At 32.6% G+C, this 12,399-nt stretch overlaps 1 protein-coding gene across 21 annotated transcripts in view; it reads left to right on the top strand.

The window, feature by feature from the left end:
- Positions 1 to 12,399, top strand: part of ASPH (aspartate beta-hydroxylase) — a 112,120-nt gene that overhangs the window by 19,968 nt on the left and 79,753 nt on the right. For 14 of the 21 annotated variants that reach the window (XM_019005602.2, XM_019005598.2, XM_019005596.2 and 11 more), the window contains one exon: positions 11,825 to 11,869. The exons of 4 other annotated variants lie outside the window; for them this stretch is intronic. In XM_019005602.2, the coding sequence (XP_018861147.1) occupies positions 11,825 to 11,869 (45 nt within the window). Of the gene's footprint in view, positions 1 to 4,874; positions 11,590 to 11,824; positions 11,870 to 12,399 lie in introns of those variants that run through there. 3 more of the 21 variants (XM_015617618.2, XM_015617619.3, XM_015617620.2) reach the window with 1 other exon arrangement.

Genomic DNA, 12,399 nt, shown 5'->3' with positions numbered 1-12,399 from the left:
TATACCAAACAAGTCAAAGTTATCAGAAGTACATTAGGATGTTACAGTTTGCTATTTCAAATTCATTCTCTATAAAAATCGGCTTATCATAATTTTATTTTTGCATACTTTTATCTGGAGGCATAAGCAAGTCTTTGGGAGGATGTGTGTTCATTTGTTTAATCCCTTCACAGTTTATACAAAACTCCATGTAATCAACTGAAATAGTTTGCAGTGGTGTGAATGTGAGAGTCACTCCAAAGAATCTCCAGCACTCTGAATGGCTACAGAGCTACAGTTTGTGTGTTAATTATAATTTGTGACTAAGATGATACTTGGTATAGTTATAATCCTAATTTTTCTCTGTCTGTTATGTAGTGTGTAGAAACTGGATATCCTTTTTTTGACAGTCACATACAGGCAGAAACATTCTGCTGCTTTGTTCCATCTCTGTTTTATGCAGCCTGATATAGCCGGGAGTTCTGCCAGTACATGAAAGTGTTTCTATTATAAGCTTGTCTTATCATGCATTTAAACCTTGTACTTCAAATATGACCTTAAAAGGTCACAAATCAAAATTTATTTTTATTGCTTTTAAAAAGTTGCTTAGAAATAGGAATTTCTCATTTAAATTTGAGAATATTTTTTCAGTATGAAAGAAATTTAAATTTTTACATTTTGTGACACTGAGAAAATTCTGAACATAAAAATGTATTTTTTCTAATAACTACTATGGTATATTATTAACTGAACTTTCCTGTAGGTTACTGTGCTTGTTTGCATTTAAAATTTAATACAAAATAAAAAATGAGCACCATAATGCAGATTGAAAGTATTTCATTGATACAGAAACTAGAAGACTGGATTTCCTCTTGAAGAATTTTTCCTCCAGAATTAAGTCATTGTTGTAAAGAGAACTGAATAATAAGCCTACTTTGTGAATATTGAGTGCAAAGCTCCTTTTATTTATGAGAATTTTGTTAGTACATATGCTGTATTTGAAGGCTTATTACTTACTGGGATTTTTCTTCTGGGTTAGACTGCCATAACAGCGTAATTGGTTTCTCCAGTACAGAAGGAGTCACTGCAGTTTGATGTTTAAGACAGGGATTCATATGTTTTTTTCTCTTCCATTCTTTAGTTATTACAGCACTAGTATTTTGTATTGGAGTTCTGGTATGTACAGTGGTTTAATGTTATCCACTTCCATAAACTTTAGTTTTCACTCCAAATTTCAAGATTGAATTTAATTTTAATGGTAAATATCTTTTAAGTTTAAATTAATTTAATTAACCGTTTGAGAAATGCTTCTACCAGCATGAGTTTATTTTGTATTTCAAATAATGGTTTAGTAGCTGATAAATTAATAATTTTCTGTACTATTTGCCATACCGAAATAGTAGAACTAAAATTTATTATTTTATTTCTTGTTTCTATAAGGTATGATAGGATCTGTTCTTTTTTATTTGTTGGAATCAAAGTGGGTTTCATCACCCCCTCCAGTCAACCAACCCCAAGTAATTATGCAGTATTGTAGCATTTATTAAAAAATTATCTGTGGTGGAAATACAAACTTGTTGAAGCTAATTTGCCATTATCTTGTTGATTTTGGTTTTTTCATAGATGTTTCTGAGGTTCTGTTTACAAAATTCCTCCTGATAATGGGAAGAGAGGCTTCATACTCTGCTCCTTTGAGGGCTGCTGTTTGCAGTACTTTGCTTCCCAATTTTTGTTTACTTCACTGATTGTCCTCAGAAGGGTGTTATTCTTAGGGGGAGTGCTACACATCTGACCTTGCTTTAAATCAGTACAGCAAAACAGTGGCTTTAGTGGTATTTCCAAAAAAGTGGCCTGTATAGGGGTGCCAGTGTCTGTCATAACAGTGACTTTGGAGCCAAGCTGTTTCTTTTGTACTTCTGTCCCTTTTAACAATAGCAATATCCTGAGAAATTCTTAAATGGTTGCAGTAGTTAGTACCGTTATGGAACTGCAACTACAGAAAACAATCCCTTTATTGTTCTTGTGCATTTAGTTCAGAGTAGTCCAGCTATGCAGAAAATGGCAAAATTCCATCCTCATGTATCAACAGTCAAACAGTAATAAGTAGAAAATATTTTCCCCTGGTTCACCTACAGTAGAAAAATATATTTGCAGGCAGTCATGCTGAGATTGCACATTCAAAAAATCTGTAGTGAGATAATGGCTGTTAAAAGAATGCTTCTTCACAGTTCAGCTGTTCAGGATGTTTCATGCTCTTCCCTATTTTTCTCGTGTTCTATTGTAGCACTTTCAAAAAGTAAAGGTTGGTTTGTGCTCATTTTCATAAAAAGAGGTGTTTAAAGGAGAAGAAAAGCTCTGTCTTGTTAAACGCATGTAGGGAAGTCCTGTACCCTACTGCTTGTGGTAACTATTGAACAGACAAATGTTTTGACTCCTTCCTTCACTTGGATTTAAATTGTCATGTTAAGACTCCTCTTGAAATAAAGTAGCTATATCTTGTGAGTCCCTGCTTTAGTAGGGTATGGCTGCTCTGCTGTTGTTACCATTTTCAGATACTTGTTGTGATGCTTTTGTGAGCTTATGAGTTTTACGTTGAAAAGAAGTTCTTGATTATGGGGGTGAATAAAGGTGAAAAATAGAGTATTAATCAGTTGGTGTTTTTTCTGTACTCTTTCTTAGAAAAAAAGATAAACATGTGAAATCCCGTGGTTTTTTCCTTTAACTCAGGTTGTAGTGTGTCTGAGGGTTTTTTGGTTTTGTTCTTGAGTTTATGATTTTGGATAATTTTTGCAAAGACTTGTAAAGAAAGGGTTTAGGCTTTTTTGTTTGGTGCTTTTTTGACAAAGACTGTAAGACATATTCTTCCAATTTCTGTGGCTCCCTTTGGAGTACTGGTATTTTCAAAGAAAATAGGCTGCTGTACTCCATTTTATAAAGGTAATTGCCCAAAAGTCTTATTCTTGACTTAGTGCAAGAACAGGAGCATCTATATGATTCTGTATGTGTGTACAAAAATGGCTTCTAAAGCCTGAGGGAACAGTGTGTTGGATTTTTTCTATTATTGGGGTTTTTTTTCTTTTTGTCTTTTTTCCCCATTTTGTTTTTATATGAGATTCTGACAGACTAGAATGACACAAGTATTAATTCCGTATTTATAAATTAGATTGTACTTTCAGGATTTTTAGATTCAAGTTTCCATTCTTATATTGAGATTTCGTTCTTCAATAAATATCCTTACTTTAGTATATGTCTTTACATCTTGTATGATCCAAATTTTGAAAACAAATTAGAAAAACTGAGTACTGTGCATAAAGTTGTTTATAAAATTTAATTTTTATAGAACTAAGCCATGGAAGAAGTTGGAGAGGGATATTTATAATACCTTGATTGCCTCCTGGATTCAATCTGTCATTTTTAAACCTTTGGGCTATCCAGTGAAAAGTTAAAGAGAATGGCTGGTCACTCAAGTAGAGGTTCTGGACATCCAGGTACAAGGATGTGGAATATCATGGACTTGGAAGTTTCTTCAGAATTATCATTGATAATTTCACTATGTGCTGTAAGAAAAACATGTTGAAATGTGTTAAATGTCTCTGCCATGAACTTCTCTATCTTGAATGTTTCATTAACCTGCATCTAATATTGCTTTATAATCTGCATGTGCAACATGTTCACTTAATTTTATGTTTCAACAATCTGTCTTCACCTTTAGCTCACTTTTCTGCTTGTCTTTTCAACACAAATGAAGGTTTGTTCTGGTTAGAAGTGGGGGAAATTCCTCCCTCTGCAGCTTTAAATCGTACCAGTAATTGTTTGTTGTTGCCTGGTCATTCTGTTCTGCTTTTCCTAGAATGGAAAATTTGAAATGTTACTTAGTAACAACTGTAAAACAGTGATTTTAACTTAAAAAAAAAAAACAAAAAAATCTAGGCAAGACCTCCCACAAAACAGGAGGGAAAAAAGCATTAGCCATGGCTTATTTGTACTTTACAAGTACCATTTATATCAGTGGATCTTGTAAAATAAAATAGTAACTATTAGTTCCTAATATTAGGGACTTTAGCAGCGATGATCTCACTCTTTGCTGTTCTGTCCTTCTCTGCTTTGGCTCTTTACCCTGCTTTAGATTTTCTGTATAACAAACCTTATGCCTTGTATTGGCTACCTATTCATTATTATCTGGCGTTCTGTATATTCTCGGGTGTGGAAATTATTCCCGAGGATCAAGTACATCATATAGAAAATATATCATAGAAAAAAAATGATTGAGAAACTTGTTAAAAACCCAAACAAGCAAACAAACTGCAAAGCAACACCCCCTGCCCCCAGCAATTAGAATCCTCACTTCTAAACAAAATCAAAATTCTGCATGGATAAGAATGTTATCCTTAAAAGTGTGTCTGTGATGAATTTGTTGATATATTCTTTGCTTTTAAATGTTATTTTTGGCCATCAGTTCCAAGCTCTCAAATTTGAACATGATGGTTTAAAAAGTAAAGAAAACAAATTAAGTGATTTAAAAGTAGTAGAAGATTACTGATAAAAAATAGTCTAAAGGTGATTGCTGTGGCAGAAAACCTGACTATAAATGGGTTTAGTTTTAGGCCTAGGAAGAAGGGAAAGCAAAGCTACTGCTGTTTTTTCTTTTTTTTTTTTTTTTTTTAAAGTAAGATTCTGGCATAATATTTTGCATGTTTATTGCCCAAATTATAGTCTGTATTGGAAAGATTCAACTTAACATCCTTCTATTTCCTAGTTAGCATTCCTGTAAAGACTTCTGTCTGTGACAAGAGATGTCTTTCACAGATCCTCCTTTTACAGTTTCCTCTTTCCACCTAACTGCTGTCTCTTTTTTCCCCTTCCCTCTCTCTCTCTCTTTCCTCTATTCTGTATAGGCCTGACCAAAGATGGCAGTAATGAAAATATTGATTCCCTTGAGGAAGTCCTTAATATTTTAGCAGAGGAAAGCTCTGATTGGTTTTATGGCTTTCTCTCATTTCTCTATGATGTATTGACTCCTTTTGAAATACTAGAAGAAGAAGAGAGCGAAGCTGCAGATGATGTTGATGGTACGTCACAGAATGAAGGGGTTCAGGGAAAAAAGACTTGTGTTATTTTGGATTTACAGAACCAGTGACTGAGAGACTAATTTGATTGGCTTTCGAAAATGTCCATGAAATTATCAGTCTTAATATATCACGAATTTATGGCATTGAAGGGAACCTCCCAAATGGACACTAAAGATTGAACTAAAGTTAGACATGCAATGCTGTTTCAGTAGTTGAAAACCTTTCAATAATTTTTCCATTTTTGTGACAGGATGACAAGTATTACACAGGTGTGTAAATATGTAGAATAAAACATGTTTCTGTGGTTGTGTAGTTGGTTTCTGTATGTGCTTCAATTTGTGCATCCTGTGCACAAAACTTACAAAGCTTAAGTGTAATAATCTCTACTGTTAACACTATAACATTTGTCCTTCTAGCAAACATTAACTGAAGCATTTTGTAACAGCCTTGATTATAAAGTATTCTAGCATGACTGCATTTTGTAAACACATATTTTTATGTTAATCCTTAATATAGTCATGACAATGATAATTCTCTTGTGAAATATAATTTTAATAAATAACTTATTTTGTGATTCACTGATTTCTCAGATAGGTTCTTTTTGCTTCTACAAAGAAAAGCGCTTAATTTATAAGTGCTTGAAAATTCTACAGAAACGTTTATTTCTAAGTTAGCTGACATCTTGTATTCAGAAGCTACTCTGTCATATGGTTTATTCCCACTGATTTGTCTGTTTTCAAACTATATCTTCAGTCATATCTTTAATATGACAATCACATCACAAGGGCTGTTCTAAATTTCTTTTAGTTTTTAAGGTGGGCCTTCTATGGAAGTGGGAAACTGTGATTCTGTACTTCTAATGTAATACTAAAGATATTAAAGATTAATTGGAAATTAGAATTTAATGTCTTCTATTCCTTGAGAAATTGAAGTATTTAATGTAGTTTTGCAAATTTGAATCATTTTCTTGTGAAACTGTTTTATGACAGTTGTTCCAAAAATACTTTCCATGTATGTGAATTCTGTCTGCTATCATGAAATTACTGGTATAGAAAGGGCAGTTTATAATTGTGTCCTGCTGTTTGTATCAGGTATCAAAAGCTGAAACTGAGCTGTCCTTTTAAAACATGAATACTGTACTCAAACAAATTACTATTAAAATTGTATCAAATTGTTTTTTGTAATGCCTGCTTTGCTTAAGCTTGTATTGGTTTCCTATATGAAGTTGATATCTAAGTTTAAACACTAGTTGTTGCAGGCTGAAATTTTAACTTCTTTTTAAAATAAATAAAATTTCACCTACTTTGACATGCCATTTTTAAAGCAATTTAACATGCCTGTTTGAAAAAACTTACAATAGATCATCCAATTCAGGGTACAATATAATCTTTTGAAAGTAATAAAAATGAGCTAGTGTTAAGCAAATGACAGGTGACGGTCTAATATCGCTGCTCAAGGTTTATGAATGAAATAGAGCCATAAGCGCATTAGTCACATTTTTTTCCAAATATTTGGGGATTAGGATATAAGAAAGCTAACAACATATAAATGTACTGGATTTTAAAACAAGTGTAAGGCAAAGAAAATAAATAAACCACTAAACATTATCAAAATAAGTGCTAGTAGATCTGGAATATTACTAAGCAGTTTGTTAGCAAGTGCAAGAAACTTGCAGTGTCTGAGATGTAGGAAATAAGTAAGCTTGGGTTGTTTTGTTTGAGAATTATTTTTAACTTAATTTTAGAGGTAGACTTGAATTAGAAATAAGAGTTTCATCACTGTTTTGGGATATTAATTAATGTGGGCTGCAGATATGAAATGCAGGCCAGCAGAGTTCTGATTTGATATCATGCAACTTCCTTGCTGGTTTATTAAGTGTATATGCATCTGTGCAAAAACAGTTATAGTGGAAATGAAGAATTTGTCAGGGGAGAAGGTGTGAAGGATGGGTACAAAGACCTAGTGTAAGTAAATAACTTATACAGTCATTGATTTTTTTTTTTTAAAGAGTTTTTAAAGTATGGGTTGAAAGCCATGGCTTTTTGCCTTCTATTATTTTAGAATAATTAATTTAGAAAGGAAGGCTGCTGCTTTTTCCTGCAGTTTCTGGTCTGAGAATTTAAAATAGGAGAAATTAGTAACAAACCATTTTTTTTTAATGTGGAAAGTATATTGTTTAAGTCATAGGAACTTGCTGGGTTTTATACCTAGGAAGGAATGAACTTTACTGATTTTATATTAAATTGGATATGCGGTTTTCATTAGATACCCTCATATTCCTTACCCTTAATTTATATTAAATTTTTGGAGTGCCATAAAAAATGTCTGTAACTAAAATTGTAGTCTTCCAGTTTGTCCAGCATTTTTAGAAATCTGTGGAATGTTTTACTTTGTCATTTGTTGGTAAATGTTTGATATTTTAATTGCCAGTCTTCAAACAAAATACTGCATTAACCTTTGTAGCAAAGCTTTTGCTTGCTTCCTTGTGATACTAATGAAAATAAATTGATACAAGGGAAAAAACCCTTAATACCCATACCTAATGCCATAGCCATCTGAAAAGGCTGAAAACTTTTGGAAGCTTTGAACCCTGGATTTCTGTGACCACCTTCAGCAGTATTTAAGTTGAAAGTAAAAGAGTGTTATATGGCAGAAAGAAATCACAATGTTCATGATGTATAGAATAATTTTGAATTGAAGAGAATGAAGAGTATGTTGTTTGCATATCTGTTAAAATACACATTGCAAAAATTTTTTGCTAGTATTTCCCCCCTGCCCTCTTTAAAACTTTTTCATTATTAGTTAGTCTCAATGGACTGGCTGTGGAAAAAATCAAATTTTCATAACAGTTATGGGTATATTGCATTTAGGTGGCCACATGGAAGAATATATTGAAGTATTAGAAAGATTTTAATTTAATTTCATGGTCAGATGGGAGAGGTAAAACCCATCTGTATTGTGATTTGAATGCTGGGGAAAGGTGTTGTGTGCAGATCAGTCATTTTGGAGAGATGTTTTAGTATATGCCATTAAGTTTGCATCAGATAAACAGCTATCATAATGATGTCACAGTAGCATGAAATACATTGTCTTTCTCATGGTCAGGATGTATGTTGCAAGATGAGGCTAATAAAGGCAAGAATTGTTTGTTGGTTTCTTGTATCTGCTTGTACAGGACACAGCATAGGTCTGTGAGTTCAGGAAACAAAAATGCTTTCTACCACATGTATCTGATCTGGATTTTTCTCTGACATTAGGCAGTTAAATAAGCAAGAGATATTGAAGCAACGTATGGAGAATATACTGAAGTTTGGTGTTTTGTTGTTTGGGGGGTTTTTATGCTAGTTGTATGAATTAAAACTCTTGCACTTGGAGAGTTAAAGTCTTTGCTAAGACGCGTCTCTGAGCTCAGTTTAAGGTAAGTGGGTGTTAGCTTTGTCAATAAACTAATTTTGTTTAGCAGATGACCTTGTATATCTAATATAGCATATTATAAATGCACAATCATTGTAATAATTATATGCAGAGAGATACACAAACAATCATAATTTTTTCCAGATTTGCAGTTCTTCTGGAAAAGGAAAATAAAAAGGAGAGGAAAAAAATTAATAATGAAATTGCAGAGGGGTAGCAAGTGCTGTCAGCTGCTTAGAGCTAACCTGGCCCACATGGTTTCTATGGAAAATGCAAAATAGCCTCTCACTTTTTCATGTCTAAATGGATAAACTGCCTTAATTAGCTCACATTTATTTCGCGGTGCTGCAGTTTAAAAGTGTTTATACAGGTAGAGGTTGTGGAGAAATTGACTCAAAGGAATTTTTTTCACTTGGCAAAGTCTTTTGTCTAGCAACATTAAAGTTTTCAGGATTATTAAGTGAATAAAATAGTATTTGCACATGCCAGGTTGCTCCATGTAGTGTTAAATATAAAAATGTTATTTCTCTACATCTGGAAAACTGCTCAAAAATTGAGAGCTTTTTACCAATTATATTTGTTTTGCAGTGCTTATCTTTCTAAATAAAAATGGTATTTAGATATTTTTCTTCTGATGCTTGAGTTATAAATCTGTGCTCTCACTTGGGGGTTGTTTCTGGAGAATGTTCTTTAAGGTTTTTTTGGGGAAATGTAGAGGAAATGACTGGACTTTGTTAGGAATAAAAATGCTTTGTAATATTCCTGAGCTTCAAAGGATCAGTTAAGATAGCAAGTTGACCACCTTTAAGCACTACAGAAGAATAATCACTTTGAGAGGAGTATTTAAATTATTTTAATTGAATTTAATTTATAGAATGACTATTTAAAGCAGTTATTTAAAAAATATTGTAAACCTATCAACCTATGTTAATTTGGAACTCAACTTTTTAATCACTTAACTCCAGTAGTAGCCATTTATGACATTCCATTATACCCACGTTTGATGTTATAAATTGTATATTTTCTTCTTGCATTGCCAGCATTGGACATTTATAATGTGGGATTGAATGGAGAAAAGAAGGAACTTTAAAACTAGCTCAAAACAACTGTGACACCACTTGAATTGGACTTTAGAATAATAGTCCACAAGTTCAACTAAATGATTTATAGAATTCTGGACATTTGTTTGTGTGCTATAAGAGCCTAAGTCTTTGCCATGAATTCCCTTAGGTGCCAGATTTTGCCACATGCCCTGGACATTGCTATCTTAAAAAGCCATGTGATTTGCACCAATCTTGCTTCAGCCTAATTGGGGATGACAAAGTAAAAGTAAAATTTCCCTGTGTAGGGATTTCCCCTTGTAGGGATCATGCCCAGGTCAAAAATCAATATGAAGCAGGATTTCAGTCTTGTGCTTATTGCATAATACTAATGTTTTAAAATATATGATTTTACATATTTGTGAACAGGTATATTAGTAATACGTTAAAGTTTACATGATTTATGTAATTATGTTATGAATTGTTAATTTGCTGAGAACTTTAGTGCTGTTCATTGCATAAGGGCAGATGGAAACAAAATTACTGCTTGTCTGAATATTTAACAAGTGAAATAACAGTAATCAGTGAACAATGTGTCTTGTAATCTTTCAACATAGTGCATATTTGTTTATCTAAAAATAATTTGAAATATCTGTATGATAATTTTTGTGTACACTGATAATTGTAAAATTTTACAGTTTTCCTTGTCAATACATGCGTTTAAGAGTATCTCAAAATATCAGTAATGTTTAATTTTAATATGAAAGGAGGGCAGGAGCTGAAATGTAAATATAGCTTTATGCAACCTTTCTCAGTACTTTTTATTGTTTATGTTTTCATTGATTATGTAAATTAAAGTGGTAGTCTATTTTTTCCTTTTATATGAAAAAAATGTTAACTTTTCCTTCCATGCATTGCTTAGAAATAGTAAAACTGAATAATGATTTTAGTCAAGTTAGAGCTCTGGACTTCATCAGTGGTGGTAAACTATGAGGGAAGAGCTTGAAAAGACTCATATCCCAGGTATGAGTTGGTAAGGAAATTAATCTAAAGACTGTATTTTTACTTGACTAACCCTTTTTAAAACAATTTTGGCCAATGTCAACACTTGATATGTTGAAAATGTGTAATATAGAAGCTGGATGCAAGGTGACTACAATGACTTTGATGGCTACATTCTTTAAATTTAAGATTTCATTTTTTTAGTATAGGCTATCAGAGTATTGTTTGTTTTCTTCAGATTAACAGTTGATATATGACACAGTTTAGGTAGATATTGTTTTCTGGAAACCTAAGCTCATAGTGCAGATGTTCAATGTAGGTGTTCTGTATGTCCGAATGAGAAGCCTGGTGTTGAGACATAGGAATATCTCTTCTCATTTAGTAAGATTATGTATGAGTTTAAAAATACATAGTTACTGTATATTTTCAGCTTTTCTTTACTTTCTAGCAACCAATATTATTTTTGTGGTTAAAATTGCTGTGTTTGTGGGATTTAAGTCTTAATCCACAGCATCATGATAGTGATAATCCAGCCTCTTTTAATGGTATTAAAAAGATGAAGCTAAATATTTTTTGTATTTTTAGAAAGGCTTTTGCCTTTATGCCTCTTGTGGTACTAGCTAAATAAAGTAATATCAAGAGGCTGACTGGTCTCAGTTTGTTAGCTACAATGGGAAAAGAAGACAGGACCTGATTTTGGAGAGTAAGGTTTACTTTCTTAAATAAAAATCCAAACAGTCTTAGGTAGTCTGAAGTAATGCAGTAAGTGCTTTAACTCTAAGAAAATGGTAACTGCTTTTGGATCTGAACAATACCTTTGCCAAAACATTTATTTTCCTTTGGATAAAGAAACATATATTGTAATTTACTGCAAGAAAACAGTCAATTTATATACTCCGCAATATCTGTTTATTTGAAGGCTTTTTGAGTTAATATATTTATAAAATAGTAATAAAATTTTATAGAAACATAAATTAGTGTGCTTGAGAGGGAACTGACAAATACTTTGCAGAGAAGTCAGAGGGGGTGTTGGTTATATTTATGTGGCAGCATAATCTCCAAGATGCTTCACAGGTAGAATGCATCTGGTAATGTGGTACTTTTCTTTGATTACTTTGCCTTTCATATCAGTAGCTGTGATGGTCCTGCAACTGAAGTTGTTTATTCTTAGTAAGTTAATGCTTTGTATTTTTCCATAGCATTGTAGTGTGCTGTGTAAAGTGAACTTTTTACATAGCATGGCGGTTGGGAAATTTCATGTCAAGTTTATTAAACATCACAAATATCTTCATAACCTATTTCCATTTTGCAACTAATTAGGTGAGGAGCCAGGAGGGGTAGCCAAGAAAAAACCTAAACTCAAAGGTATTTTTAATGTTCTTTTTCATGCAGAACTTTATGCAGATAATGATGTATGAAATGCATGTGCATTACAAAGACCAACTGTGGGTTTTGTTTACTAATACTAGTTATATGTTGGCTAAGTATTTTCTAATGGTGCAGCAAAATATTGTTCTTGCAATTTTTCAGTATTTCTTTTTACTACTGATTGAAATTTCATGGCAATGCGAGAGCTTTCCTAACTAGAGATTATATTTCATTTGTGTGGCTATTTTTTACAACAGATGTCTTGTTTGGATTGTAAGTAGCTTATGATAACCTAATATTCTGCATGTTTTTAAGTGAGATTTTGCTCTGTGTGAAACCCTCTTCATTATCTTCCATGAATTCTTGATACTATTACTATATTGTAATTGAACTCGAGTGCCTTAATTCTTCTAAGGCTGTACTTTAATAGTTCCATCTATTTATTTTTTTTTGCTTTGGGAGTTGATATTTAGGCTATGTTCAATAACTTCCCCTTTAATATTATTTGCAGGATTGATTGCAATATT

This window comes from Parus major, chromosome 2 (genome assembly GCF_001522545.3).
Source record: "Parus major isolate Abel chromosome 2, Parus_major1.1, whole genome shotgun sequence".
Taxonomy (NCBI): domain Eukaryota; kingdom Metazoa; phylum Chordata; class Aves; order Passeriformes; family Paridae; genus Parus; species Parus major.
Note: the sequence above shows the minus strand (reverse complement) of the source record. Positions and strands in the feature narration are given on the sequence as shown.